General features: G+C 42.2%; 2 protein-coding genes across 4 annotated transcripts in view; one reads left to right on the top strand and one right to left on the bottom strand.

The window, feature by feature from the left end:
- The window catches only part of LOC110535607 (acyl-CoA dehydrogenase family, member 11), a 65661-nt gene extending 53757 nt beyond the window's left edge, over positions 1 to 11904 (bottom strand). The window contains exons 1-12 of one of the 2 annotated variants that reach the window (XM_036935337.2): positions 11127 to 11904; positions 10923 to 11022; positions 8669 to 8794; positions 8333 to 8494; positions 8042 to 8206; positions 7727 to 7868; positions 7393 to 7514; positions 4815 to 4921; positions 4593 to 4707; positions 4116 to 4193; positions 3720 to 3858; positions 3257 to 3364 (exon numbers count right to left, since the gene is read on the bottom strand). In XM_036935337.2, coding sequence (XP_036791232.2) covers positions 3257 to 3364; positions 3720 to 3858; positions 4116 to 4193; positions 4593 to 4707; positions 4815 to 4921; positions 7393 to 7514; positions 7727 to 7868; positions 8042 to 8206; positions 8333 to 8494; positions 8669 to 8794; positions 10923 to 11022; positions 11127 to 11254 — 1492 coding nt within the window. In that variant the 5' untranslated portion in view covers positions 11255 to 11904. The remainder of the gene's footprint in view (positions 1 to 3256; positions 3365 to 3719; positions 3859 to 4115; positions 4194 to 4592; positions 4708 to 4814; positions 4922 to 7392; positions 7515 to 7726; positions 7869 to 8041; positions 8207 to 8332; positions 8495 to 8668; positions 8795 to 10922; positions 11023 to 11126) is intronic. The other variant, XM_036935336.2, reaches the window with a different exon arrangement.
- On the top strand, positions 10991 to 16714 carry LOC110535608 (ubiquitin-like modifier-activating enzyme 5). Of its 2 annotated transcripts, XM_021620712.3 has the most exons (13): positions 10991 to 11116; positions 11728 to 11910; positions 12064 to 12109; positions 12296 to 12385; positions 12525 to 12634; positions 12867 to 12953; positions 13338 to 13422; positions 13533 to 13637; positions 14222 to 14349; positions 14596 to 14731; positions 14862 to 14940; positions 15036 to 15142; positions 15549 to 16714. In XM_021620712.3, exons 2-13 carry the CDS (start codon positions 11732 to 11734, stop codon positions 15630 to 15632), a joined length of 1236 nt encoding a protein of 411 aa, XP_021476387.3. In that variant the 5' UTR covers positions 10991 to 11116; positions 11728 to 11731; the 3' UTR covers positions 15633 to 16714. The 2 variants fall into 2 exon arrangements, with proteins under 2 accessions (XP_021476387.3, XP_021476388.3); XM_021620713.3 differs by lacking the exon at positions 10991 to 11116 and having other exon boundaries at positions 11564 to 11910.
- Positions 16715 to 27997: the final 11283 nt, after the last annotated feature.

Here is a 27997-nt window from a genome sequence, read left to right as displayed (position 1 = left end):
TCTGTCCAACGCTGGTCTGACCAAGCTGACTCCACACTCCAAGACTGCTTCCATCACGTGGACTGGGAGATGTTTCGTATTGCGTCAGATAACAACATTGACGAATACGCTGATTCGGTGTGCGAGTTCATTAGAACGTGCGTTGAAGATGTCGTTCCCATAGCAACGATTAAAACATTCCCTAACCAGAAACCGTGGATTGATGGCAGCATTCGTGTGAAACTGAAAGCGCGAACCACTGCTTTTAATCAGGGCAAGGTGTCTGGTAACATGACCGAATACAAACAGTGCAGCTATTCCCTCCGCAAGGCTATCAAACAAGCTAAGCGCCAGTACAGAGACAAAGTAGAATCTCAATTCAACGGCTCAGACACAAGAGGCATGTGGCAGGGTCTACAGTCAATCACGGACTACAGGAAGAAACCCAGCCCAGTCACGGACCAGGATGTCTTGCTCCCAGGCAGACTAAATAACTTTTTTGCCCGCTTTGAGGACAATACAGTGCCACTGACACGGCCTGCAACGAAAACATGCGGTCTCTCCTTCACTGCAGCCGAGGTGAGTAAGACATTTAAACGTGTTAACCCTCGCAAGGCTGCAGGCCCAGATGGCATCCCCAGCCGCGCCCTCAGAGCATGCGCAGACCAGCTGGCCGGTGTGTTTACGGACATATTCAATCAATCCCTATACCAGTCTGCTGTTCCCACATGCTTCAAGAGGGCCACCATTGTTCCTGTTCCCAAGAAAGCTAAGGTAACTGAGCTAAATGACTACCGCCCCGTAGCACTCACATCCGTCATCATGAAGTGCTTTGAGAGACTAGTCAAGGACCATATCACCTCCACCCTACCTGACACCCTAGACCCACTCCAATTTGCTTACCGCCCAAATAGGTCCACAGACGATGCAATCTCAACCACACTGCACACTGCCCTAACCCATCTGGACAAGAGGAATACCTATGTGAGAATGCTGTTCATCGACTACAGCTCGGCATTCAACACCATAGTACCCTCCAAGCTCGTCATCAAGCTCGAGACCCTGGGTCTCGACCCCGCCCTGTGCAACTGGGTACTGGACTTCCTGACGGGCCGCCCCCAGGTGGTGAGGGTAGGCAACAACATCTCCTCCCCGCTGATCCTCAACACTGGGGCCCCACAAGGTTGCGTTCTGAGCCCTCTCCTGTACTCCCTGTTCACCCACGACTGCGTGGCCACGCACGCCTCCAACTCAATCATCAAGTTTGCGGACGACACAACAGTGGTAGGCTTGATTACCAACAACGATGAGACGGCCTACAGGGAGGAGGTGAGGGCCCTCGGAGTGTGGTGTCAGGAAAACAACCTCACACTCAACGTCAACAAAACTAAGGAGATGATTGTGGACTTCAGGAAACAGCAGAGGGAACACCCCCCTATCCACATCGATGGAACAGTAGTGGAGAGGGTAGCAAGTTTTAAGTTCCTTGGCATACACATCACAGACAAACTGAATTGGTCCACTCACACAGACAGCATCGTGAAGAAGGCGCAGCAGCGCCTCTTCAACCTCAGGAGGCTGAAGAAATTCGGCTTGTCACCAAAAGCACTCACAAACTTCTACAGATGCACAATCGAGAGCATCCTGGCGGGCTGTATCACCGCCTGGTATGGCAACTGCACCGCCCTCAACCGTAAGGCTCTCCAGAGGGTAGTGAGGTCTGCACAACGCATCACCGGGGGCAAACTACCTGCCCTCCAGGACACCTACACCACCCGATGTCACAGGAAGGCCATAAAGATCATCAAGGACATCAACCACCCGAGCCACTGCCTGTTCACCCCGCTATCATCCAGAAGGCGAGGTCAGTACAGGTGCATCAAAGCTGGGACCGAGAGACTGAAAAACAGCTTCTATCTCAAGGCCATCAGACTGTTAAACAGCCACCACTAACACTGAGTGGCTGCTGCCAACACACTGACACTGACTCAACTCCAGCCACTTTAATAATGGGAATTGATGGGAAATGATGTAAATATATCACTAGCCACTTTAAACAATGCTACCTTATATAAATGTTACTTACCCTACATTATTCATCTCATATGCATACGTATATACTGTACTCTATATCATCGACGGTATCCTTATGTAATACATGTATCACTAGCCACTTTATACTATACTATGCCACTTTGTTTACATACTCATCTCATTTGTACATACTGTACCCGATACCATCACTGTATCTTGCCTATGCTGCTCTGTACCATCACTCATTCATATATCCTTATGTACATATTCTTTATCCCCTTACACTGTGTACAAGACAGTAGTTTTGGAATTGTTAGTTAGATTACTTGTTATTACTGCATTGTCGGAACTAGAAGCACAAGCATTTCGCTACACTCGCATTAACATCTGCTAACCATGTGTATGTGACAAATAAAATTTGATTTGATTTGATTTGATAATTGAATAATATGGATTTCTAAATGTATTTTACAGGCTGTACTAGACCCTCAAAGAAAGATCTTATGATATATGTAATGTACTGTCTGAAATAACAAAATGTTAAAGCCTAATAAGGCTGGTGGAACTGCTCATAATAGAGGGATCTAGGAAGAACCATCCAAAGATAAAAGGGTTCTCGGTAGAACCCTTCATAGGCGGTTCTAGGAAGAACATTTAGATGATAAAATGGTTCTTGGTAGAACCATTTATAGAGGGTTTTAGGCAGAACCCTTCATAGAGGGTTCTAGGTAGAACCATATACAGGGAGTTCTTTGAAGAACCCTACATAGACAGTTCACCCCAGCACCAAAAAGGGTTCCCCTGTGGGGACTAACTGAAGAACCCTGTACGGTTCTACTCAGCACCTTTTTTCTTCTTCTAATAGTGTACTTTCCAAAGGGTCATGTGTGGTGAACGTACTGGCACAAAATGGCTGCCATTTAAGCATGTCACTAGTCTATTTTTGAGTAAGAGAGCTTTCCTAGCCTCCTGTTGAAATTATAAATCAAAACTTAATTAAAAAGAAGGAGGAGCTAATTAATTTAAGAGTGCATATTTGTGGCACAAGGGCTGAGTTATCATCATATAATGTTTGGCGACCTTTACTAACTTTATTAATGCGATCCATCACGTCATATCGTCTTGTGCTACGTGAACTGACACGACTAGGATGAAGTGGAGCCTTATATAGAGATACATGAATACACAGCAGGGATATAGTGTAGCCATATATTAAAGCATGGCTCTGGGCCTGAGGGCGTACCTGTCATACAGAAGCAGGAGCGGATCTGTCCACTGAGCAGGGGCTGGAGCCACTCTCTCTTCTGCTCCTCAGTACCAAACATGTGGAGGACCTCCATGTTCCCCGTGTCTGTAGGGGCAAACACAACCATAGATCTAGGAATTATCCAATGACACCATCACGTCAATGCAACCTAATTTATAATCATTTGTACACTGCAACTTACAAAAACATTTTCTTCTCAATTCCTGGTGATTTTACAATCCGATAATGTTATAACTCATCATAATTTAATTTATGACATAATAATTACGTAAACATGAAGCATGATTCACATCATTAGATAAGATACATCTATTAATCATGAATGGCTCCGAACATGAAAATCATCTACCTGGTGCATCAGCAAAAGACTTTGTACTAAACTTAGCACACTATCAGACAGTAAGTTCAACAGGCTTAATCAGTGGTGACCATGCCTTACCAGGGGCCTGGCAGTTGAAGAGGTCGGGGGCGTAGAGGCATCGTCCCGTTTCCTCTGCGATGTGGGCGTAGTCTAGCTGACTGAGACCGCTTACTGCCGGCAGGAAGAGGTTCCAAAGCCCCGCCTCTCTGGCCTTCGCCTAGGGGGGGGGGGGGGGGAGACACACATCTTAAATGACCTCTGAACTCCAACACCGCTCTAGGGTGAAGTTTCCCGCTGGTACATATTAGGATCAGTTTACCCTCCCCAATCCTAACCTTTAGCATTAATGGGGGAAAATGCTAAACTGACCCAAGATCAATGTCTAGGGGCAACTTCACCTTATTCCTCAAACACTCTAGAAGAGCTGACCATCAAAAAACACCAACATCACCCCCCCACCATGTTCTTCCTTACCTTCAAATCCTCTATCACCTGGGGAGGGTGCCATCTCTGGGGCGAGTGGGCGTGTTTAGAGTAGTACTCCGATACTTCCTGGGGGAAAAACAGTCAGTCATCCACTGGTGAATATACAAAGCGTGGACTAATTCAGGAGGTTGCAACTTCACAATACAGTACATTTCAGACAGAAATGTATAATGCCCACAGAAGAGACCAACTCAATGAGGATATGGAATCCTCAGCTCTTCTACAAGCGCTGGTCTTGTATCCGTTGTTGTTTCCATTTAATACGTCCCAGATGCTCTTTATGAGGCATGTGACAGAATGAACAATTTTGTCTCTTTGTTGACGGATGTAAGTGTGAGTGCACTTAGCTTGCTCCCTCCGGCACTCTCTGTACCTCATTACCCTGACCGCCACTCTGACTCATACAGTGCTCTGTAATTCCTCCTTCTGTCTTCTCTGCTCTTGACCCCTGACCTTTCAACTGACCTGCTGAGCAGGAAGCACGTGTTGTTTCATGAACTCTGTGACCTGCTGGTGGACAGCCTGGCCTTTAGCAGTCTGGAGGAACAGTCTGGCATCAGCAGGGCCCAACCTGGAGGGGCTACAAACAGCCAGACACGCCCAAACATACCATTTCACACCATAATACATACAGGCAATAGTATGAGATGATAGACTGTAGTTTTAGTATCATGTCAACCAACATACTTCTCTGCAATCTGCAGCCCAACCTGGGCCAACGGCTCCACACTCTGGCCAAACTGGGCAGCATTGGGAGCACTGGCATTGCCCAGGAGGTGGCGTGCATAGATCCCCTATAACAGAGAGAGAGAGAGAGAGAGCGAGCGAGAGCGAGAGAGAGACGGGGTTACAGACATACACACAGACACACAGCGACAAGATCTTCTGTGAGCAGAGACAGTCTAGAGAAATATCTCAGTCCTAGGAAGTCCTCAATCAGTAAGATAGTATTATCAGCAAGAAAGAGGCAAAATGGTGTCAAAGACAGATGAAAGCTGATTGATGAAAAATAATGATTTGTATAGATCATAACACAGGAGTCTGCTTTGGTTTGCTGTGTTCAGGTACAGAATAAAGAATGAAAGCAGATAAGACAAAGTGTGTGTGTGTGTGTGTGTGTGTGTGTGTCTTGATGAGATAGATGAGAATGTGGACCTGGGAATAGTTTGAGCTCATTAGCTGCCTCTTCAGCCGAACAGTGCCAAAGAGATGACAAGTTGAGAGATACAGAGAGAGAGAGAGAGAGAGCATCAAAAAACGGCTACTGTGTGTGTGTGTGTGTGTGTGTGTGTGTGTGTGTGTGTGCATATGCGTGTTCCTTCATTTACACCAGTCCATCTGGCATTTCAATGGCCATCATGTGCATTCAGGAGCATGTGCCATCAGTGAAAAGGTGCATCCTATCCAGTGGTGTAAAGTACTTAAGTAAAAATACTTTCAAGTACTAATAAGTCATTTTGGGGGGGTATCTGTACTTTACTATTTATATTTTTGACCATTTTTACTTCACCAGACTCCTAAAAAAAATAATGTACTTTTTACTCCATACATTTCCCTGACACCCAAATGTACTCATTACATGTTGAATGCTTAGCAGGACAGGGGTGTCCTCGGATGGGGCCACAGTGTCTCCTGACCCCTCCTGTCTCAGCCTCCAGTATTTATGCTGCAGTAGTTTATGTGTCGGGGGGCTAGGGTCAGTTTGTTATATCTGGAGTACTTCTCCTGTCCTATTTGGTGTCCTGTGTGAATCTAAGTGTGCGTTCTCTAATTCTCTCCTTCTCTCTTTCTTTCTCTCGGAGGACCTGAGCCCTAGGACCATGCCCCAGGAATACCTGACATGATGACTCCTTGCTGTCCCCAGTCCACCTGACTGTGCTGCTGCTCCAGTTTCAACTGTTCTGCCTTATTATTATTCGACCATGCTGGTCATCTATGAACATTTGAACATCTTGGCCATGTTCTGTTATAATCTCCACCCGGCACAGCCAGAAGAGGACTGGCCACCCCACATAGCCTGGTTCCTCTCTAGGTTTCTTCCTAGGTTTTGGCCTTTCTAGGGAGTTTTTCCTAGCCACCGTGCTTCTACACCTGCATTGCTTGCTGTTTGGGGTTTTAGGCTGGGTTTCTGTACAGCACTTTGAGATATCAGCTGATGTACGAAGGGCTATATAAATAAAATTGATTTGATTTGACAGGAAAATTGACAAATTCACACACATATCCAGCGAACATCCCTGGTCATCCCTATTGCCTCTGATCTGGCGGACTCACTAAACACAAATGCTTCATTTGTAGAGATGTCTGATTGTTGGAGTGTGCACTTGGCTATCTATAAATAAAATAGTGCTGTGTGGTTTGCTTAATATAAGGAATTTTAAATTAATTATATTTTTACTTTGATATTTAAGTATATTTTAGCAATTACATTTACTTTTGATACTTACAACCTCACCCTAATCGCATTCTTCGGGACACCGATCCCGAAGAAGTTTTAAGTAACAAGAGAATTTCCCAAGACATAGACATATCTGATATTAGCAGAAAGCTTAAATTCCTGTTAATCTAACTGCACTGTCCAATTTATAGTAGCTATTACAGTGAAAGCATACCATGCTATTATTTGTGGAGAGTGCACAATTTTGAATAAACAAATTAGGCACATTTGGGCAGTCTTGATTCAAAACTTTTAACAGAAATGCATTAGTTCATTGGATCAGTCTAAAACTTTACACATACACTGATGCCATATAGTGGCCAAAATCAAAATTGTGCCTGGGATGGAATAATACATTATGGCCTTTCTCTTGCATTTCAAAGATGATGATACAAAAAAAATAAAAAAGAACGGTTGTTTTTTTTCTTTGTATTATCTTTTACCAAATCTATTGTATTATATTCTACTACATTCCTTTCACATTTCCATAAACTTCAAAGTGTTTCCTTTCAAATGGTACCACGAATATGCATATCCTTGCTTCAGGGCCTGAGCTACAGGCAGTTAGATTTGGGTATGTCATTTTAGGGCTAATCTTTAAGAGGTTTTAAGTATATTTAAAACCAAATACTTCTAGACTTTTACTCAAGTAGTATTTTACTGGCTGACTTTCACTTTTACTCAAGTTATTTTATATTTAGGTATCTTTACTTTTATCACCACTGATCTTATATTATCATATTGTGTGTGTGTGTGTGTGTGTGTTTGTGTGTGTGTGTGTGTGTGTGAGAGAGAGAGACCGACAGAGAAAGAGAGTGTAAGCCAAACCTGAGCGATCCCTGCCATCTTAAAGACCGAGAGGGCCAGGTAGAAGTTGAGCTGATGCAGAGAAGATGGGATCTCTCGGCACCGGCAGTAGATGGAGATCAGGTCCTCAGGAGAAGGTATACCTGGCCATTTGGAAATAAATAGACAGAAAAAAAAGAGAGAAAGTTCATCAATAGCATTACACAGATGAAAATCAAATCAGGCCACATAAACTCCAAGCTGTAGAGAACAGAGTAGGATTACGTTGCGTTCTTGCTTAATGGTTTAAGTTAGGGTTTAGAGCTCGTAAGCTGATCCTAGATCTGTGTCAGATATAAGAGCTCAGAGGTCATACCTTCCACACCCCTCAGGCTGCCCATGCAGCTGAGGAGGCTGAGGCTACTGGGCAAATAGTTGGGCATCAGGAAGTAGGCCAGGTCTGCCATTGGCTGGCCCGTGGTGGAGAGCTCCCAGTCCAACACAGCCACCACACGAGCCTAGAGAGAAAGATAACATTTGTCTATTAGATATGCACACTTCAGTCATTCACTTCCTCTACAACATTAGTCTCATATACAATGAAAAACACTTTCAGAAAAGTGCTATAACAATGCTAATATGTTTTACAGTATTATTACTGTTTAATGTAAGCTTCAAGCCATGTTTCAACCTCAGTAGGATGGAAAATCAGGTTGTCCACTCGAAAGTCCCCATGGACAAGGGCCACTTCATTGTCATTGGTGGGCAGGTTGCTCAACAGCCAATCAGAGAGCTTATCCATAACGGGAATTTCTTTGTGGGCAGCTGCTCTGTATTGCTTTGTCCAGGTAGACACCTTTATTGGGTAATAAACAGTCAAAGTGAAAATGATATTTTAAGACCAAAGTGGGATGCAAATGGGAATAGAAAGGGGGTGGAATAAAAATGGAACGGGAATAAGTAGAGGATATCTATCTTCTACCTGTCTCTTGCAGTAGCCAGGCCCTCTCCCGTACCCCTCTAGGTCCATGGTGGTTAGGTCCAGGGAGTGAAGACGGGCCAGAACCTCCACTGCAGACACATACAAGGCTGCCCTCTCCGCTGCACTCACCCCTGGGAGCCTCAGGTCCTGGAATATACGCCCCTACACCACAGAGAGGGGAACACAATTGTATATTGTTTGGTCAGATATCAAACGTAATACCGCGCTCATCAACCAGACATAACAGAGGGAGAGTTTGTTTGTAACTCCTACTACAGCTCAACGGTGCATTTTAAAGGCTCACACAAATTTGTGCACTGTGCAGCATTGACCTACCTGTACATGCTCCATCAGGTAGAACTCAGTTCCGATCACCTCTGCGTCAGTGCAGTGTAGCAGTGGCTGGGGTACTGGGAACCCAGCAGAGAACAGGGCCTTCTGCACTCGATACTCCCTGTCCACCTCGCACACAGAAAACAGAAAATGTGATCCGACAGCCCAACGGGGGGGCGGATTACGCTAGTTTCTACTTCACAGTAGGGCCGTTTTGCAGAGATGCCTTCTTGAACATGTGAACTTTCATGTGCCTTAATTGCAATCTTGTATGGGATCGGTAAATATCAATACAAATGTTAAATGACGAGCCTAGTTTAGCCAAGGAGAACGCACTGAGCTATAAATCAAATCAAACATTATTGGTCACAGACACATTTTGCAGATGATATTTCAGGTGTAGCGAAAGGCATTTTTTAAATAAATAAATTATGATTGTTATTGTATTTTTTTTATGTAATAACACAAAAATGTTTTGGGCTAATAATGTAAGAAACAATAACACACAAAAAAACTAAACACTGCAAAGTTGCTTAGGTGCTAGAAGCAGTGCTGCCATGTCTATATAGGGAGAAAGGCAGGATCCTTCCTGGCTAGCTATGATTGGCTGAGATAAGGGGAGGGGTATACCATGCGTTTATATGAGATGCTGAATGGGGGCGTAAACAAAGTAGAGCTCTCTAGCACTCAACACAATCTTTCAAGGACATTTTCTTCTCTTACTTGTCTCCTAAGTGGGATAACAAATGTATCACCTTTTAAAGCAGCATACTTTCACATGCATACAGTGTATGACATGCCATTTTGGCGCTCTGAAACTAAATGTTTGTAATAAAACTGTTGGGATTTTTCGACATAAGCCTCGGTTGGGACGGGCTATCACAAATGTCAATGCTTCCAAATAAACAAAAGTCATGCATACATTACATAATGTATCAAAAGCAATTTGTTGGGCTATTATTACTACATTCTCTAGTCTATCCCAAGCATTGACAAAACTGTATATGTAGCAAAAAAAGCTGTAAAAACTAAGATATTTGTCCTCCGACGAAGGGGGGTGATAGAGGGGTTCATATTATTATTTATTTTTTATATGTTAAACACTCCAGGCACCCGAGCTATAGACTGTTCTCTCTGCTTCCGCACGGCAAGCGGTACCCGTGCATCAAGTCTGACACCAACAGGCTCCTGAACAGATTCTATCCCCAAGCCATAAGACTGCTAAAATAGCTAACAAAATTGCTACACGAACGATCTGCGTTAACCCATGTATTTACATATTTATTTTTGCACTGTCTCCATGCACACTCACAGGACTTTACATACTAACACACATATTTATCCTGATGCCTAGCAGTGGTGTAAAGTACTTAAGTAAAAATACTTTCAAGTACTAATAAGTCGTTTTTTTTGGAGTATCTGTACTTTACTATTTATATATTTTTTTACAACTTTTACTTTTACTTCACTACATTCCTAAAGAAAATAATAAACTTTTTACTCCATACATTTTCCCTGACACCCAAAAGTACTCGTTACATTTTGAATGCTTAAAATGGTCCAATTCACACACTTATCAAGAGAACATCCCTGGTCATCTCTACTGCCTCTGGTCTGCTTCATTTGTAAATTATGTCTCAGTGTGCCCCTGGCTATACATACATTTTTTTTTTTAAACAAGAAAATGGTGCCGTCTGGTTTGCTTTATATATGGAATTTGAAATGATGTATACTTCAGTATAATTTAGCAAATAGATTTACTTTTGATACTTAAGTATATTTAAAACCAAATATTTTTAGAATTTTACTGGATGATTTTCACTTTTACTTGAGTCATTTTCTATTAAGGTATCTTCACTTTTACTAAATTATGACAATTGGGTATTTTCTCCACCACTGATGCCTAGTCACCTTACCCCTATCCAGATCTACCTCTACCACTCAAGTAGCCTATCCCTGCACATTGGAAATATGGTCCCTGTATATAGCTTCTTACTTTCTCGTGTTTCACTTGTTTGTATTACTCGTGTGTTTTGTTCTACCTTATGCTGTTTTTTAGTACTACATTGATATTGTGTTGGGTTTAGACCTTGCAAGGTATTTCACTGTACTTGTAACGTTAAACGTTGTCTCCCTCTATTGGAGAGAAATAATACAGCTAAAACAACTGAAACTGTGTCAAAGAGCACAGTGCCTTTTACTACTGTTCTTGCTCATTATTTATCTAATTATTGAGAAGGTTTTACATCATAACTACCTTGTGAGCCCCTGGCAGAAGCATACCCGGTGGTTTCTTTCTCAGGACATAGCTGTCAGAAGGGGTCTGGATAAGGAAGGTGGGGTTGGATTGTCCAGCACTGGAATGATCAGACACGGAAGGCATGGACAGGGATTCACTCCATTTTACGAAGTATGCTAATTTCCATGGAACTTGAACACTTCAGATAAAAGGTGAGCATACCTGTATTGTCTGACAGTGAACCTGTCGTTGTTGGACACCCCTCGTGTCTTTCCAGCCAGATATCGCTGAAGATTGACCGTGTTGAACCTGTGCTGCTCCCGAACAGAAGTTGCTGTTTGGTCTTCCATATTTCAGTGTGGATTAATAATTTGTCAAAATTGTAAAATTGAACGAATTAGCTAATCTCGTACAATATGGAAAGTCGAATGGTTTCGTTTTGGTCAACGGAGGTGGGAGTCAGTGTTTTGCAGATCAAACTTTGCGCAATCCGCGGTTTTCTGTAAAACGTCGCTACAAAACAGTGACTGAGCTCATCTCACAGACCGGTAAATGCACAGTTTTGCTGATGGCACGCACTGACCGATGGTCGAATTTTTAGATGCCGTAGAGATCATGTATTTATAGGACTTTTTTTATTTTTTACTCAACGCAGCTTGTTTCTGCCCGGACTGTATTTACAGAAACTCGGGTTGCCAGCTGATTCGAGCTGTGTAGACGTGTACTAGCCCGTCGCTTGTGGTCTTTATGTGATTGTCAAGGCTTTTCAATCCAGGCATTTTACACTTGAACAACGGAGTAGTGTGGCTTATTCCTTTTATAGAAACATGACCTCAATCGAAGAGCTGAAGCTGCGAGTGAGGGAGCTTGAGAATGAGTTGATCAAGTGTAAGCAAAAGCGATGTACGGCGATGTGTGCCGAGGAAACTGCCGACAACAACCAACCTCATCACAGACCAAGGATCGACAAAATGAGTGCAGAAGTAGTGGATTCAAACCCTTACAGGTATATGTAGCTGTCGAAATCGAACTGCCGCAAATTGAGTCATTTGTGATCATGAATACATAAGAGAGTACATGATATGGTTGACACCCCAGAAATAAGGGCCACATACCGGCATATGGTGTAAACTGCTTACCTCGCGTTCTTACCTTGCAGTCGTCTGATGGCTTTGAAGCGAATGGGCATTGTTGAAGATTACGAGGTAAGAAACAATCGTATGTTATATTGTTATGCGATACACATCGAAGGTTGCACAATGTCCCCAATATTCTGAGGCTTTCTATAATTCCCTATTGGAGGAGTTCTGAAATTATGGAATTTTAAAACCCTACACCGATCTAATATGACAAAATGGGCATGCGTTTATTTATATTCTATTGTTAAACAGAAAATCAGGACGTTCACTGTAGCTGTGGTGGGTGTTGGAGGAGTTGGAAGTGTGACTGCAGAAATGCTCACAAGATGTGGCATTGGCAAGGTAATACAAACTTCACGTTACTAAATCAACATATCTTTATATCGTTCGCTTTCAACCTTATGTTTCCGATGGACAACGTCCATCAATGCAACATACACCGAGTCATTCTGCCTTGTTGCCATATCATCTCTTTGCACAGCTCATCCTGTTTGACTATGACAAAGTGGAGCTGGCCAATATGAACAGGCTGTTCTTCCAGCCTCACCAGGCCGGCCTCAGCAAAGTAGAGGCAGCTGAACACACACTCAGGTACAGTGACCTGAGGGGCCACGTTCAGTAGGCAAACGTTGTGGAACGTTGCCAGAATAAAAATGTCATCAACATAAATCCTCATTCTACATGTCAGAGATGTTGGTCCTGCGTCATATATTTACATCTGAACATTCCACAACATTGTGTCCTGCTAAACGTACCACTGGTCTGATTTATATGATGTAATGTCACAATAAGGTGCTTACATGTTTTTACGTTCTGTCAACAGGAATATCAACCCAGATGTGCAGTTTGAGACCCACAACTACAACATCACCACCATGGAACATTTCGCACATTTCATGGATCGCATAAGGTGAGAACTTGTGTCCTCTCCTATCTCATAAGTGCAGTAATAATACTGCTTTTGTGGTCATTTCTGCAGAGCATTTTCAGTATTGAATTGCTCCACTGTGCTGTCCCATACAGCATGACAGTGTTGCCTCTCAGTTCTCTGACCTTTCAAGTTGATAAAAAAAACAACTAATTGCATTACAGTATGACATTGGATGCTTTACTTTACTTTACTTTACGTGATGAGGGCAACTCTGAAGTAAACACATACAGATCACACCAATAAATCTAGAAGAAGGGGTTGTTTTTGTTCAACTTTCAAGATCTACCATAACACATAACTTCTGAAATGTCCACGTGATCGCCACATGGTCATTCTGTTTCTAAGTACTCTGTGTTGTCTCAGTTATGGGGCGCTTCAGGAAGGAAAGGCCGTAGACCTGATTCTGAGTTGTGTGGACAACTTTGAGGCCCGGATGGCCATCAACGCAGTCAGTACTAATATATATATATATATATCCCTCATTCCCTGACAATAAAACATACAGTATTGAGATGGTGAAGATCAGATGATGTAGGTTGTTCATTTTTTCGTTCCTAGGCGTGTAACGAGCTGGGTCAGACCTGGATGGAGTCGGGTGTGAGTGAGAATGCTGTGTCTGGACACATCCAGCTCATCATCCCGGGGGAGACGGCCTGCTTCGCAGTACGTCACAGCACACACTTAGGATGGGTCCCAAATGGCACCCTTTTCCCTATTTATGTCCAGGGCAAAACAATTATTTTAACCAGGGCCAATATGGCTCTTGTTAAAAGTAGGGCACTATATAGGAAAAATTGTACCATTTGCAATATCACTGTTCTACTTAAAGACATGCTCTGGTACTTTGGCGACTACTAAGTATTTTTTAAACCTTCTGCTTTGGGCTGGATGTGTCGATGTCTAGTTCATTTTTTACCTCAATTAGCCACGCAACCCCAGTTTGAAAGCGACTGTTTTTTTTTAAGCTTTGCCATTTCTCCCTACATTCCCCCCCCCCCCCCAATTTGAGATTCAGCCCCTCACCATTTGAGTGACAGCTAGCAAGTATCACACCCAGCAGAGCGAGAGCAATGACGTGGCGCACACATCTGCACATATGTGATGCAGGACTCAATTTTCGGGGACCACTTTTGGCTCGTGGGCACTACTTTCAGAACTACCGAAAAGTATACAAAAGTACCGGACAGTCCCTTTAATCGAAACAGATGGCACGTTGCAAACACAAGCTTTGATTGTCCCTGTGACAGTGTGCTCCTCCCCTGGTGGTGGCGGCCAACATTGATGAGAAGACCCTGAAGAGGGAGGGGGTGTGTGCTGCCAGCCTACCCACCACCATGGGTGTGGTGGCAGGGATCCTGGTCCAAAACGTCCTCAAGTAAGATCTGGGTTACATTTGTTTGTAAATGGGACCTGGGTCATATTCATTAGGCCCCACATGGAAGAAAACAGACTGAAACAGAGGCACTATCGGAACTTGTCCAATAGGCAACACTTTGTTTTCTGTCGAGAAGCATTTTGCGACGGTGTGGCCTAATGAATACGACCCTGATCATAGCCCAACACAAAGACCCATAACGGGGTTGCCTATGAAGATATCCTAACAGTGGTTCATGGTCCTCAGGTACCTGTTGAAGTTTGGCACAGTCAGCCATTACCTGGGCTACAACGCCATGCAGGACTTCTTCCCCACTATGGCCATGAAGGCCAACCCCACATGTGATGACCGCTACTGCAGGAAACAGCAGGACGACTATAAGGTGACTGACCAAGGAGGCCCTTTCCTCCTTTTTCTTTCTCTGTCTCTCTACTTCACCCATCATGACCTGGGGTGTGTACAGGACCGGGTACAGTTGTAATTCAGTGGTGTGCGTGCTTTGTGGTCCACAGAAGAAAGAGGCCGAGCGACCAAAAAAGGTTGTAGAGGAGGTGGTGGAGGAGGAAGTGGTTCACGAGGAGAACGACTGGGGTGAGTGTAGCTGGAGCGTTGATATTGCCTCAATGTATTGTCCATAGCAAGTGATCCTGTCTAGGTACCATTACTGACCTATGTTGCTCTGTCAGGTATTGAGCTGGTGTCGGAGCAGACAGAAGAGGAACTCCATGCGGCTTCAGGCCCTGTCCCCGACCTCCCAGAAGGCATCACTGTGGCCTACACCATCCCTGAGAAGGTCAGTACCATACAAACCTCATAAAAAAATCCTATGATATTCTTTTTGTTTTTTTGATGAACGCAGACAATGCATAGCCCCTTGAGGGTCATAACGCCTACCACAGGAGATTGGTGGCACCTTAATTGGGGAGCACTGGCTCGCGGTAATGGCTGGAGCGGATTAGGTGGACTGGTATTAAACACATGATTTCCAGGTGTTTGATGCAGTTCTATGTTTTCTGTTCCGGCCATTATTATGAGCCTCCTGTAATGACTAAGTAGGCAAAGTTTGTTAAATGAGCTACTCTGTATGGCACAAACAAGCTAAGTCACTATTTCTGGGCCAGTGGAAGTAACCGGTACAACCTCAAGGAGGCATCTCAAGCCAGTTTGAACTAATATTGACCTCTGTCCTCCTTTTCCAGGAGACCGGGGCGTCAGGAGGGGAGACGGTGGAGGAAACGGAACAGAGTCTAGAAGAGCTGATGGCCCAGATGAGAAAGATGTAACCGGGACCAGGAAGACACCTCAACTATCAGACGGCCATCCTCATCGTCGTGCATCCGCGTATCTCCGCAACATTGCAGTGAACCTACCACCCTTTTTTAAATAACGGAGCATTGACACCGTACAGTATACCCCCTGCAATGGAGCTTTGCATCTCCACGTTCTCAAATCAAGCACGATTTTTCACACCCACGTACTACAGTATCAATACGACTTAATGCATGTACTTCTGCTCCTTTGACATGAAAGGGAATGCAATGCATGGTTAATGAACTCAAGTGCTGCTGTTTATGATCTTCATATTCCCCAAGGCTGTAAATTTACTAGTGTAAGCCTGTTCAATATGGAAGCATATAACTGTTGAAATTCAATTTGAATTTCAGCATCGGAGAGCACAAACTGGACGCTGAAATGTATGTAATTATCTTAAATAAACTTTTGCTTGATGTAATGGACCAGGTACGTACAGATGTAAGCTATGTAATTCATTATGCTTGTTGGGCCGAGAGGAAATACTGTTGTAACACTCAGCGTTGAATAAGTAATTGCTGTTATGGATAGTCTCAGACCAACTATTACTACTGTATGGAATGCAAATTAATTAAATTGTTAATGCATTACATCCTTTCTTCTTCTAAAACATGTTGATTGATGGCGAATGAGGCCTAATGTTTCTCTGCATGACAAACCTGCCTTAAATGTATCTGTTCCATGTCTAGCTCTGGTCCGTAGTGCGATAACGAGTGGCCTCTGTTACATGTTGTGGCGCTATGGGGCGGCAGAGTAGCCTAGTGGTTAGAGCATTGGACTAGTAACCGAAAGGTTGCAAGTTTAAATCCCAGAGCTGTACAAATCTGTCGTTCTGCCCCTGAACAGGGCAGTTAACCCACTGTTCCTAGGCCGTCATTGAAAATAAGAATTTGTTCTTAACTGACTTGCCTAGTTAAAGGTTAAAACAATGGACCAGTGCTACTCTCAGCTGTTTAAACTGATATAGCTGAAACGGAAGCTTTCTCTGCTGAAACTGTACTGACTAACTCTCTGTTTCCACACTTTGTTTCAATAAAGTATTTATTAGCCAGTTGATTATAGTTTATGGTAATCCCTTAATTTTCTTACACAATGATGTGTGCCATTCAGAGGATGAATGGGCAAGACAAAATATGTAAGTGCCTTTGAACGGGTTATGGTAGTAGGTGCCAGGCGCACCGGTTTGTGTCAAGAACTGCAACTCTGCTAGGTTTTCAACAACCGCTTCCCGTGTTTATCAAGAATTGTCCACCACCCAAAGCACGTCCAGACAACTTGACACAACTGTGGGAAGCATTGGAGACAACATGGGCCAGCATCCCTGTGGGATGCTTTCGACACCTTGTAGAGTCCATGCCCTGATGAATTGAGGCCGTTCTGAGGGAAAAATGGCGGGGGGGGTTACATCTCAATATTAGGACGGTGTTCTTCATGCTTTGTACACTCGGTGTCAATTCTATTTGCATAATTAGTATGGTATAATCCTGACAGACATGATTGTGTTGTCCACAGGAACCTGGAGAAGGCTTTGTACAAGCAGGTTCTGGACATCAGGGAGTTGTTGAGGGACTGGGCACATTCAAGGTGATCCGGCCAACAGATGTTGACGCATCTCCAGCGAATGAGTCAGGAACATTTTGGCTGCCCTGGAAAACACAGTAGGGAGGGGCACAGCTTTGTATTTGCCAAGGCAGCAGCTAATCTTCCTGGGGTCCAGCAACATTAAGGCAGTAGTACAATTTTTAAAACATTACAATACATTCACAACATATTAAGTGCCCTCAAACCCCTACTGTACTACCACATATCAACAACAAAATTCATGTGTACGTGTGTCTATACTGCGTATGTTATCGTGTGTTTGTATGCATGTGTCTGTGCCTATGTTTGTGTTGCTTCACAGTCCCGCTGTTCCATAAGGTGTCTTATCTGTTTTTAAAATCTAATTTTACTGCTTGCACGAGTTACTTGATGTGGAATAGAGTTCCATGTAGTCACGGCTTTATGTAGTACTGTGTGCCTCCCATAGTCTGTTCTGGATTTGGGGACTGTGGAGAGACCTCTGGTCTTGTGGGGTATGCATGGGTGTCCGAGCCTTGTGCCAGTAGTTCAAACAGACAGCTCGTGCATTCAACATGTCAATACCTCGCACAAATACAAGTAGTGATGAAGTCAATCTCTTCTCCACTTTGAGCCAGGAGAGATTGACATACATAATAATGTTAGCTCTCTGTGTACATCCAAGGGCCAGCAGTGCTACCCTTTTCTGAGCCAATTGCAATTTTCCTAAGTCCCTCTTTGTGATACTGTACCTACTGACTCTCTGTACACACTTTGTTTCAATAAAATATTTTGTTAGCCAGTAGTCCAGGTGCAACAAATCTTGGGCCTGTAGTATCTGCCTTGTTGGTAGTGCTGTTAAGAATGCAGAGCAGAGCTTTATTATGGACAGACTTCTCCCCATCCTAGCAACTGCTGTACCAATATGTTTTGACCATGACAGTTTTCAATACAGGGCAGTTTAGTCTCCTCAACTTGCTCAATTACAGCCTCCCGGTTGGCGCAGTGGTCTAAGGCTGTGCCACCAGAGATTCTGGGTTCGAGCCCAGGCTCTGTCGCAGCCGGTTGCGACCGGGAGGTCCATGGGGCTATGCACAATTGGCCCACCGTCATCCGGGTTAGGGAGGGTTTGTCTGGCAGGGATATCCTTGTCTCATTGCGCACTAGCGACTCCTGTGGCGGGCCTGGGCACAGAGCACACTGACCAGGTCGCTAGGTGTACGGTGTTTCCTCCGACACATTGGTGCGGCTGGCTTCTGGTTTGGCTTGTGCATTGTGTCAAGAAGCAGTTTGGCTAGGTTGGGTTGTGTTTCGGAGGACGCATGGCTCTCGACCTTCGACTCCCCCAAGTCCGTACAGGAGTTGTAGTGATGAGACAAGACTGTAACTACTACCAATTGGGGAGAAAAATTGGTAAAAAGGAATTAATTAATTAAAAACTTGCTCAATTACCACAGAATTCATTACAAGATAGGGTTTAGTGAATAATTTGTCCCATATTTAGGACAAATTTATTCCTAGCCACCCATTCTGAAACTAACTACAGCTCCTTGTTTAGTGTTGCAGTCATTTCAGTCGCTGGGTTGAGTCATCCGCATACATAGGTTTTACTTATGTCGTTAATAAAGATTGAAAAAAGCAAGGGGTCTAGACAGCTGACCTGGGGAATTCCTGATCCTACCTGGATATTGTTGGAGAGGCTTCCGTTAAAGAACACCCTCTGTGTTCTGTTAGACAGATAACTCTTTATCCACAATATAGCACATACGTTTTTCCAGCAACAGACTATGATCGATAATGTTAAAAGCCGCACTGAAGTCGAGCAAAAAGTCCCCACAATCTTTTTATCATCAATTTCACTCAGCCATTTGCGTAAGTGCTATGTATTTTGAATGACCCTCCCTATAAGTGTGCTGAAAGTCTGTTGTCAATTTGTTTACTGTAAAATAACATTGTATCTGGTCAAACACCATTTTTTCCAAAAGTTTCCAAAGGGTTGGTAACAGTCTGATTGGTCGGCTATTTGAGCCAGTAAAGGGGCTTTACTATCTTTAGGTAGGGGAATAACTTTTGCTTCCCTCCAGGCCTGAGGGCAGACATGTTCTAGTAGGCTTAAATTGAATAAGGAGTGGCAAAGGAGTGGCAAATAGGAGTGGCAATATCATCCACTATTATCCTGAGTAATTTTCCATCCAAGTTGTCAGACCCTGGTGGCTTGTCATTGTTGATAGACAACAATCATTTTTTCCCACACTTCCTTCATGGAATTCAAAATTACAATGCTCGTCTTTCATAATTTGGTCAGATACAGTTGAAGTCGGAAGTTTACATACACTTAAAACTTTACATACACTTAAAACTTTTTTTTCAACCACTCCACAAATTTCTTCTCCACAAACGTTTTGGCAAGTCGGTTAGGACATCTATTTTGTGCATGACAAGTAATTTTTCCAACAATTGTTTACAGACAGATTATTTCACTTATAATTCACTGTATCACAATTCCAGTGGGTCAGAAGTTTAAATACATTAAGTTGACTGTGCCTTTGAACAGCTCGGAAAATTCCAGAAAATGATGTCATGGCTTTAGAAGCTTCTGATAGGCTAAGTGACATAATTTATGCCAATTGGAGGTGTACCTGTGGGTGTATTTCAAGGCCTACCTTCAAACTTGACATCATGGGGAAATCAAAAGAAATCAGCCAAGACCTCAGAATAAAAATTGTAGACCTCCACAAGTCTGGTTCATCCTTGGGAGCAATTTCCAAATGCCTGAAGGTACCAGGTTCATCTGTACAAACAATAGTTTGCAAGTATAAACACCATGGGACCATGCAGCCGCTGCAATCAATATGCTGATAGAATTTAGGTAGCCTTGTTCTGAAATTTGCTTTGTTAAAATCCCCAGCTACAATAAATGCAGCCTCAGGATATATGGTTTCCAGTTTACATAGAGTCCAGTGAAGTTCCTTGAGGGCCATCGTGGTATCTGCTTGAGGGGGGACATACACAGCTGTGACATAAACCAACGAGAATTCTCTTGGGAGATTATATGGTCAGCATTTGATTGTAAGGAATTCTAGGTCAGGTGAACAGAAGGACTGTATGTTGTTATGATTACACCATGAGTCGTTAATAATGAAGCATACACCCCCGCCCTTCTTCCCAGAGAGATGTTTATTTCTGTCGGCGCGACGCATGAAGAAACACGGTGGCTGTACTAACTCTGACAACATGAAACAGAGAATGTTACAATTTCTGATGTCTCTCTGGAGGCAACCCATGCCCTAATTTCGTCCACCTTGTTGACTGGACATTGGCGAGTAATATACTCGGAAGCAGTAGGTGGTGTGCACGCCTTTGAAGTCTGACCAGGAGACCGCTCCGTCTACCTCTTCTGCGGCAATGTTGTTTTGGGTCAGCCTCTGGGATTAGATCCAATGTCCTGGGTGGTGGTCCGAACAAAGGATCCGCTTCAGGAAAGTCGTAATCCTGGTCGTAATCCTGGTAAATTGACGTTGCTCTTATATCCAATATTTCTTCCCGGCTGTATGCAATAACACTTAAGATTTTCTAGGCTAACAATGAAAGAAATAATAAAATAAATAAAAAGGACTCGAAGCGAGTCGACCATCTCTGTCGGTGCCATCTTGCTGAACAACTTTCCGGGACATAGACATATCTGATATGTGCTTAAATTAAATTCTTGTTAATCTAACTGCACTGTTTAATTTACAGTAGCTATTACAGGAAACAAATAACATGCTTTGGGGATGATAGTGCACAACAACAAAACACTTTTATCACAGCAACTGGTTTGATACATTCACCTCTGAAGGTAAATGATGTAGTTACATTCAGTAATCTTGCTCTGATTTGTCATCCTGAGGGTCCCAGAGATAAAATGTAACATAGTTTGTTTGATAAAATAGATTTTTATATTAAAATGTAGGAACTGGGTTCTACAGTTTGATCCCACTGCTGTCTCTGGCTCCACACCCCCAACCCTTGGCCATGTACATGTGTGAAAGTTGGTGTATTTTCTGTAGGGAAGCTAATGATCCATCATGTATGACATTCCGGGGAGTGTGTAAACTTAAATGTTTCATTACATAGCATTTTTGTATGTTCTCTATAGTTATGTACTTGAACATGTAGAAATTTACCAATTTGGCACATTTGGGCAAACTCCTGGCAGACTTAATGCAAAATATTGTGTAATGAGCTAATTCTTCACTGGATCAGTCTGAAACTTTACATACACACTGCTGCCATCTTGTGGACAAAATCTAAACTACACCTAGTATCCTATGTTAATGAACGGCATTTCTCTTGCATTTAAAGATTATGGGGAAAAAATAAATAATAGAAAATGCATGTTTTTTGGTTTGTATTATCTTTTACCAGATCTAATATGTTATATTCTCATACATTAATTTCACATTTCCACAAACTTCAAAGTGTTTCCTTTCAAATGGTAACAAAAATATGCACATGCTTTAGGTCCTGAGCTACAGGCAGTTAGATTTGGGTATGTAATTTTAGGTGAAAATTGAAAAAATTGTCCGTTCCAGGAATTTCCCATACACATTACCCACCCACACACACTAAAGCCATACTGCAGAAAGAGACTGGCACAGTGCTCTCATGTGTCCTCACCATATGGCCTTTCTGGCGGGCAGTCTTTTGGCTGAATCCTCACAGACCTCTCCTCAGTTTGTTGGCTTGCTCATACCTGTTAACAGATGACTTGTCAATCACAAAGCATTATTTCTTACAATACAGCATGCAGAGATGACAAATTCACTTGAAACCAACCCACACACCAGGGTTTCTATTAGCCAGTTATTGTCAGATTTTGTCCCCAAAAATATATGAAAAGCCAATAAATAAAATGTGTAGTTGGCCAAATTGTTCGGGGATGCCCTGCTGCTGATGAGAAGTAGAAAGCGAAAGAGGAGCCTTGGCCTAGGCTACTGTTGATTGTGAACATGGAGGCATTTCACATTTTAGTAAAACGAAAGTTAGAGAGTATGTCTATAAGTGATTTGGCTGTAAGAGTTAAAAAATGTATTGGTTGCCTCGGTGCTGCACACTTTACACTAAAACCATGATTTGGTCAAACAGTAAAGTACATTATCCTCATGATCCCTGTAATAAAAGTGTCTGCCTGCCAGCCCCTGTACCTGTTTCGCTGGGGCCTGCTGCTGTGTCAAGTGAGCCACTTTCTCTCTCCTTTCCCGGGGGAAAAAATGCTCCTGGGGAAAGAAAAGTGTTCTGATTGTATAACATTTGAATATCTAATTGCTGGGAAAACATAGCTATCCTGTTAGATACATGGAGAGAGGATGTTCTCATCTTTATGTAGTTATACTTTGTATTGTTCAACCCCCATTTTGAGCTCAATAGCAACTATTTTACAAACAATATATTTAATATGGATTTGAGTGCATACTGTAGGCCTAATCAAAAAATATATCATTAGATCGTTAAAATATATATATATATATATATATATTAAATGTACTATTAGATTAATACATGGCTACTATGAGTGCGTACTATCTTTAGAGTTAGTGATCGAGCTAATGTGTTTTGAGTTCACTTCCTCATGTGGTGAATTAGCCCCAAATAATTGTGCCGATGATATTAGTGCACATAAAGAGGTAGGCAAGTTCATCTCCATTGAACAACAAAAATCGGAAAATTCAGGAGCCCTAGTTTAACCATAAAATATAACAACAATAGCATAATTATCCACCCAAAATGCATGACAATCACTGGACTGCGGTGCACATTTTGCACACAAAAATATGTTTAATCACCACATAAAATTATGAAACAACGTATTTCTTCAATACCATGTCTGTAGTCTATTACACTTTTTAATAAAGCACTGTGAATGAAATCAGGGCGACCTAATCAGGGGCTGGTGCCACCAACTGAAAAACATAGTCCAGTGCCACTAGGGGGAAATGTTCACCTGGAGCCCTGCTACAAGGGAAATGTCCTCCATATCGACAACTTTTAATATTGTACTGGACAAAGATGAGAAGATTATTGGCAAGGCCAAATGCAGGCTACTGTGCAACTCGCTATTCAAGGTAGGATGCACTTTTAGAACTCAATTTATTGGAACTTAATTGATTTATTGTATTTATAAACATTTGTTTCATCAATATTATTATTGTATATGTCATTGTTGTTATTATAGACCTATTTATTCATCTAAACCAGTTCTTTAAATATGCAAAATGGGTTTTGTGAAGGTTTAAACCAGTTCGCAAGTGGTTTCTTTCTTTCTGTTGAGCCATTTTCTTTGGCCAAATTAAGTTCCAGCTGTAATGTTGTGTTTCCTGCAATATAATCTTCTGCTTGTTTTTTCCCTATAAACAGTGCCTTGACTTACTTTTTATATTACCCTAATAAAGTTTTGAAACTTTTGTGAAGGTTTGGTGTGGTTATTAGCCTATTACACTGCAGGCCTATGATATGAAAGCAGTGCACACCAGCGAGCTCCAACTGACTCTGACAGTTGAACTTGAGGGGAGGAAGAATGCTTTAGGCCTACCAAAGTTACTCCTATACTATAACAATATAATGCTTATCTTAAAATATATATATTCTACTAGAAAATGTACGAATTAGCATTCTTCTGTATGCCTATAGCCTATTTGTATAGCAGACACAAGAGCCATATCTTTTTAAAATATTAAAATCATACAGTGGACACCTAAGCCTAAAGGCCCATGCAATGCCCTGGTGCATTTAGTGCTCAAATCTCTGACAGCTGAACCGTGAGGTGGACATTTATTGTTTTCGGGAGAGTAAAAACCAATAAAGGCTATACAGTTGAGCATATGCTCCATAACGAAACACAAGGAATAGTGTTTTTGTAATTAGTTCTAGCCGTGTTTTAAGGACACGTAAATGTGCCTTATTTGACCAATATTCTTTGTTTATTGATGGAACTGAGCTGCGTGGATGGATGGCCTAATGGGTTATGCACCCAATGCATATGGATGCCCCGTCAACCTGTCCTGACTGAACACACAAACACACGTTAAATACACACCAACACTCAATGTGTCGTGGAAGACATGTAACTAATGCTATAACATACATTTACAGTGCATTCGGAAAGTATTCAGACCCCTTCCCCTTTTCCACATTTCGTTACGTTACAGCCTTGTTCTAAAATTGATTAAATACATGTTTTCCCTCATCAATCTACACAAAATAACCCATAATGACAAAGCAAAAACAGGTTTAGATTTTTTTGCAAATGTGTTTAAAAAAATGTTTTATTTAAGAAATACCGTATGTACATAAGTATTCAGACCCTTTACTCAGTACTTTGTTGAAGCACCTTTGGCTGTGATTACAGCCTTGGATCTTCTTGAGTATGACGCTACAAGCCTGGCACACCTGTATTTGGGAAATAATGGAAAATTAAATGTATTCTACAAGAACCAATATCAGGCCCTAAAAACACAAAGCTATGGAACAAAGCACCTATGAATTTTCCCACATGGAAAACTAAAGGCATAGAACCCGTAAATTATTTGGTAACAGGAAATACATTTATTTCCATGACAGAATTAAAAAGCAATTTTGGACTGACATTTTCAATACATGCAAACTTAAAAGTTACACATCACAAAATTTTGATTGGAAATATTTTGGACATCAGTGCAACCTTGAGGTAATCTTTTGAGTCAGAAAATGATGTTCATTTGATAGCAAAGATCTACAAAACCTTGCAGAGAGCGTATTGGAACGAAGACTTAAAAATAACTGATGTTGGCACAAGATGGAGGGAATGTTGGAGCACAACTAATGAAATAACAGTTAAAGAAAATGTACGCTTAATCCACTATAAACTAATATATAGAATGTAGTATACAAGAGACAAAATTCACTAATTCTACAGCACAACGGCATGTCTTAAGTGTCAAACTAGCAATGACTCAATAATCCATGCTTTCTGGGAATGCTATCAAGTCCAAAAGTTATGGGTGGAGCTAGAAAGTTGTCTGTCAGAAGCATTACAATGTAAACATACTTTTAATCCGTCTGTCTGCATATTTGAAGACATGGGTGTAGTGATATACCCAATGGGCTGGATGATTCTCTTCTCATCACTCATCTTGAAAAAACGTATAATAACAACGTAGAAATCAATCAATCGGCCATCATTAACACAAATGATGACAAATGATCTATGATTTAAAATATTGAGTTGTCATGGGCGACTGAGAAAAATAAAAGCTCCAACGCGGCAATCAATAATGCACGCACTAGGGATGGGGGTGTGAGCATTCTGGTCTGGGCAGAGGATATGTAGTCATTGTTTGTGTGTGTATGTTTGTATTTGGTGTGGGAAAAATAATATGCGTTCTTTTTGGGGGGGGGGGGGGGGTATATGTACGTTACTCAAGGTGATTTGGCCTTTTTTTAAACACTGAACTTAACAGTAATTTTGATCCAGATATGTAAATTGTCCAAACAGATCATCAAGGTAGATGGATTATTTTAAATATGTTGTTGGACAATAAACAGATATGGCTTATTAACCTAAACGGCCCAAAATATACACTACCGTTCAACATTTTGGGGTCACTTAGAAATGTCCTTGTTTTTTTTAAAGAAAAGCACATTTTCTGGCCATTAAAATAACATCAAATTGATCAGAAATACAGTGTAGACATTGTTAATGTTGTATATGACCATTGTAGCTGAAAATGGCTGATGTTTTATGGAATATCTACATAGGCGTACAGAGGCCCATTATCAGCAACCATCACTCCTGTGTTCCAATTGCAAGTTGTGTTAGCTAATCCAAGTTAATCATTTTAAAAGGCTAATAGATTGATCATTAGAAAACCCATTTTTTTCAAATTTTTGCAATTATGTTTTTGCAATTATTTTAGCAAAGCTCTTATTTTGAAACCAACCTATTGGCCATTGAAAGGGATATCAACCAGATTCCTTTTTCTACGAAAGAGATGTTGAACAGGCTATTCAACATTTTCGGCAGATAATTTCCAGATTGTCTAGCCCGGCTGATTTGTCGGGGTCCAGATTTTGCAGCTCTTTCAGTACATCAGCTGACTGGATTTGGGAGAAGGAGAAATGGGGAAAGCTTGGGCGAGTTGCTGTGGGGGGTTGCAGTGCTGTTGACCTGGGTAGGGGTAGCCAGGTGGAAAGCATGGCCAGCCGTAGAAAAATGCTTATTGAAATTCTCAATTATAGTGGATTTATCGGTGGTGACAGTGTTTCCTATCCTCAGTGCAGTGGGCAGCTGGGAGGAGGTGTTTTTATTCTCCATGGACTTTACAGTGTCCCGGAACTTTTTTGAGTTAGTGTTGCAGGAAGCAAATTTCTGCTTGAAAAAGCTAGCCTTGGCTTTTCTAACTGCCTGTGTATAATGGTTTCTAGCTTCCCTGAACAGCTGCATATCACGGGGGCTGTTCGATGCTAATGCAGAACGCCATAGGATGTTTTTGTGTTGGTTAAGGGCAGTCAAGTCTGGAGAGAACCAAGGGCTATATCTGTTCCTGGTTCTAAATTTCTTGAATGGGACATGCTTATTTAAGATGGTGAGGAAGGCATTTTTTTAAAATAACCAGGCATTCTCTACTGACGGGATGAGGTCAATATCCTTACAGGATACCCCGGCCAGGTCAATTAGAAAGGCCTGCTCGCTGAAGTGTTTCAGGGAGTGTTTGACAGTGATGAGTGGAGGTCGTTTGACCGCTGACCCATTACAGATGCAGGCAATGAAGCAGTGAAGTTGAAGTTGGACCTTGAAGTTGTTTGCCAACTGCCATATAAATGCCAAAGAAGAAGAAGCCTGAAGGAGGAGAGATTACTTCAAACAAACTCGGTCTACCCTTTTATCTGTGGTTTAATTGTTGGAGTAGATGACCCTGTGCAATTCAGGTAAAATAACAACCCAATGTTTGTATCCCAGGACAAAGTAGCTATCAACAGCAAGCTAGCTAGCTAAATTGCCATAAATGTCTAATGCTTTTCGACCTGTCCCCAAATTAATTTAGTTGATTCAGAGTTTGTTTTGATATTTCAAACTGCGTGTCCTGACTGCGTCTGGTGTGGCTGGACAAAATCAACATGTGTGCTTTCAACACGCGAGCGGTCTGGTCAGCATGTAACAGCGCAACAGCTATCGAAAGTATTCCATAAGAATTTAGAAAGAAAAACACAATCCAAGTACAAAAGAGCATAGAAAGCATGCAGGTAAAAAAGTACTGTATATATGATTTTTTTTTATATGAGTATACACCGTACTGTAAGTACAGTACTGACTTAAACATGTGAGGGGAAGTAGGATGAAGTAGAATAAGTGGACATTTAGAGATTGTTACGGTTTCATAAAGATAAGCCTTAATAGACTTGAGATTTAAAGGTTAATGTCAAGCCCTGCATGTTTTTTTTTCAAAAGTCTCATGGAATGTAGGCCTATATTGAACACCACACACTGGCTACTAATGTAGGTTAAATGACAGAACAGCTATTTCCATGTTAAAATGTTATGGGATAGGCCTCTGGAGTGGTACAGCGGTCTAAGGCACTGCAATCGCAGTGCTAGAGGCATCACTACAGATCAGGGTTTGATCCCAGGCTGTGTCGCAGCAGGCCATGACCGGGAGACCCATGAGGCAGCACACAATTGGCCCAGCGTCGTCCGGGTAAGGGGAGGGTTTGGCCGGCTGGGATGTTCTGTAAGGTGTTTCCTCCGACACATTGGTGCGGC

Source organism: Oncorhynchus mykiss, chromosome 11 (genome assembly GCF_057628025.1).
Source record: "Oncorhynchus mykiss isolate SJ-2025 chromosome 11, ASM5762802v1, whole genome shotgun sequence".
Taxonomy (NCBI): domain Eukaryota; kingdom Metazoa; phylum Chordata; class Actinopteri; order Salmoniformes; family Salmonidae; genus Oncorhynchus; species Oncorhynchus mykiss.
This window is presented reverse-complemented; position numbering and strand designations above follow the sequence as displayed.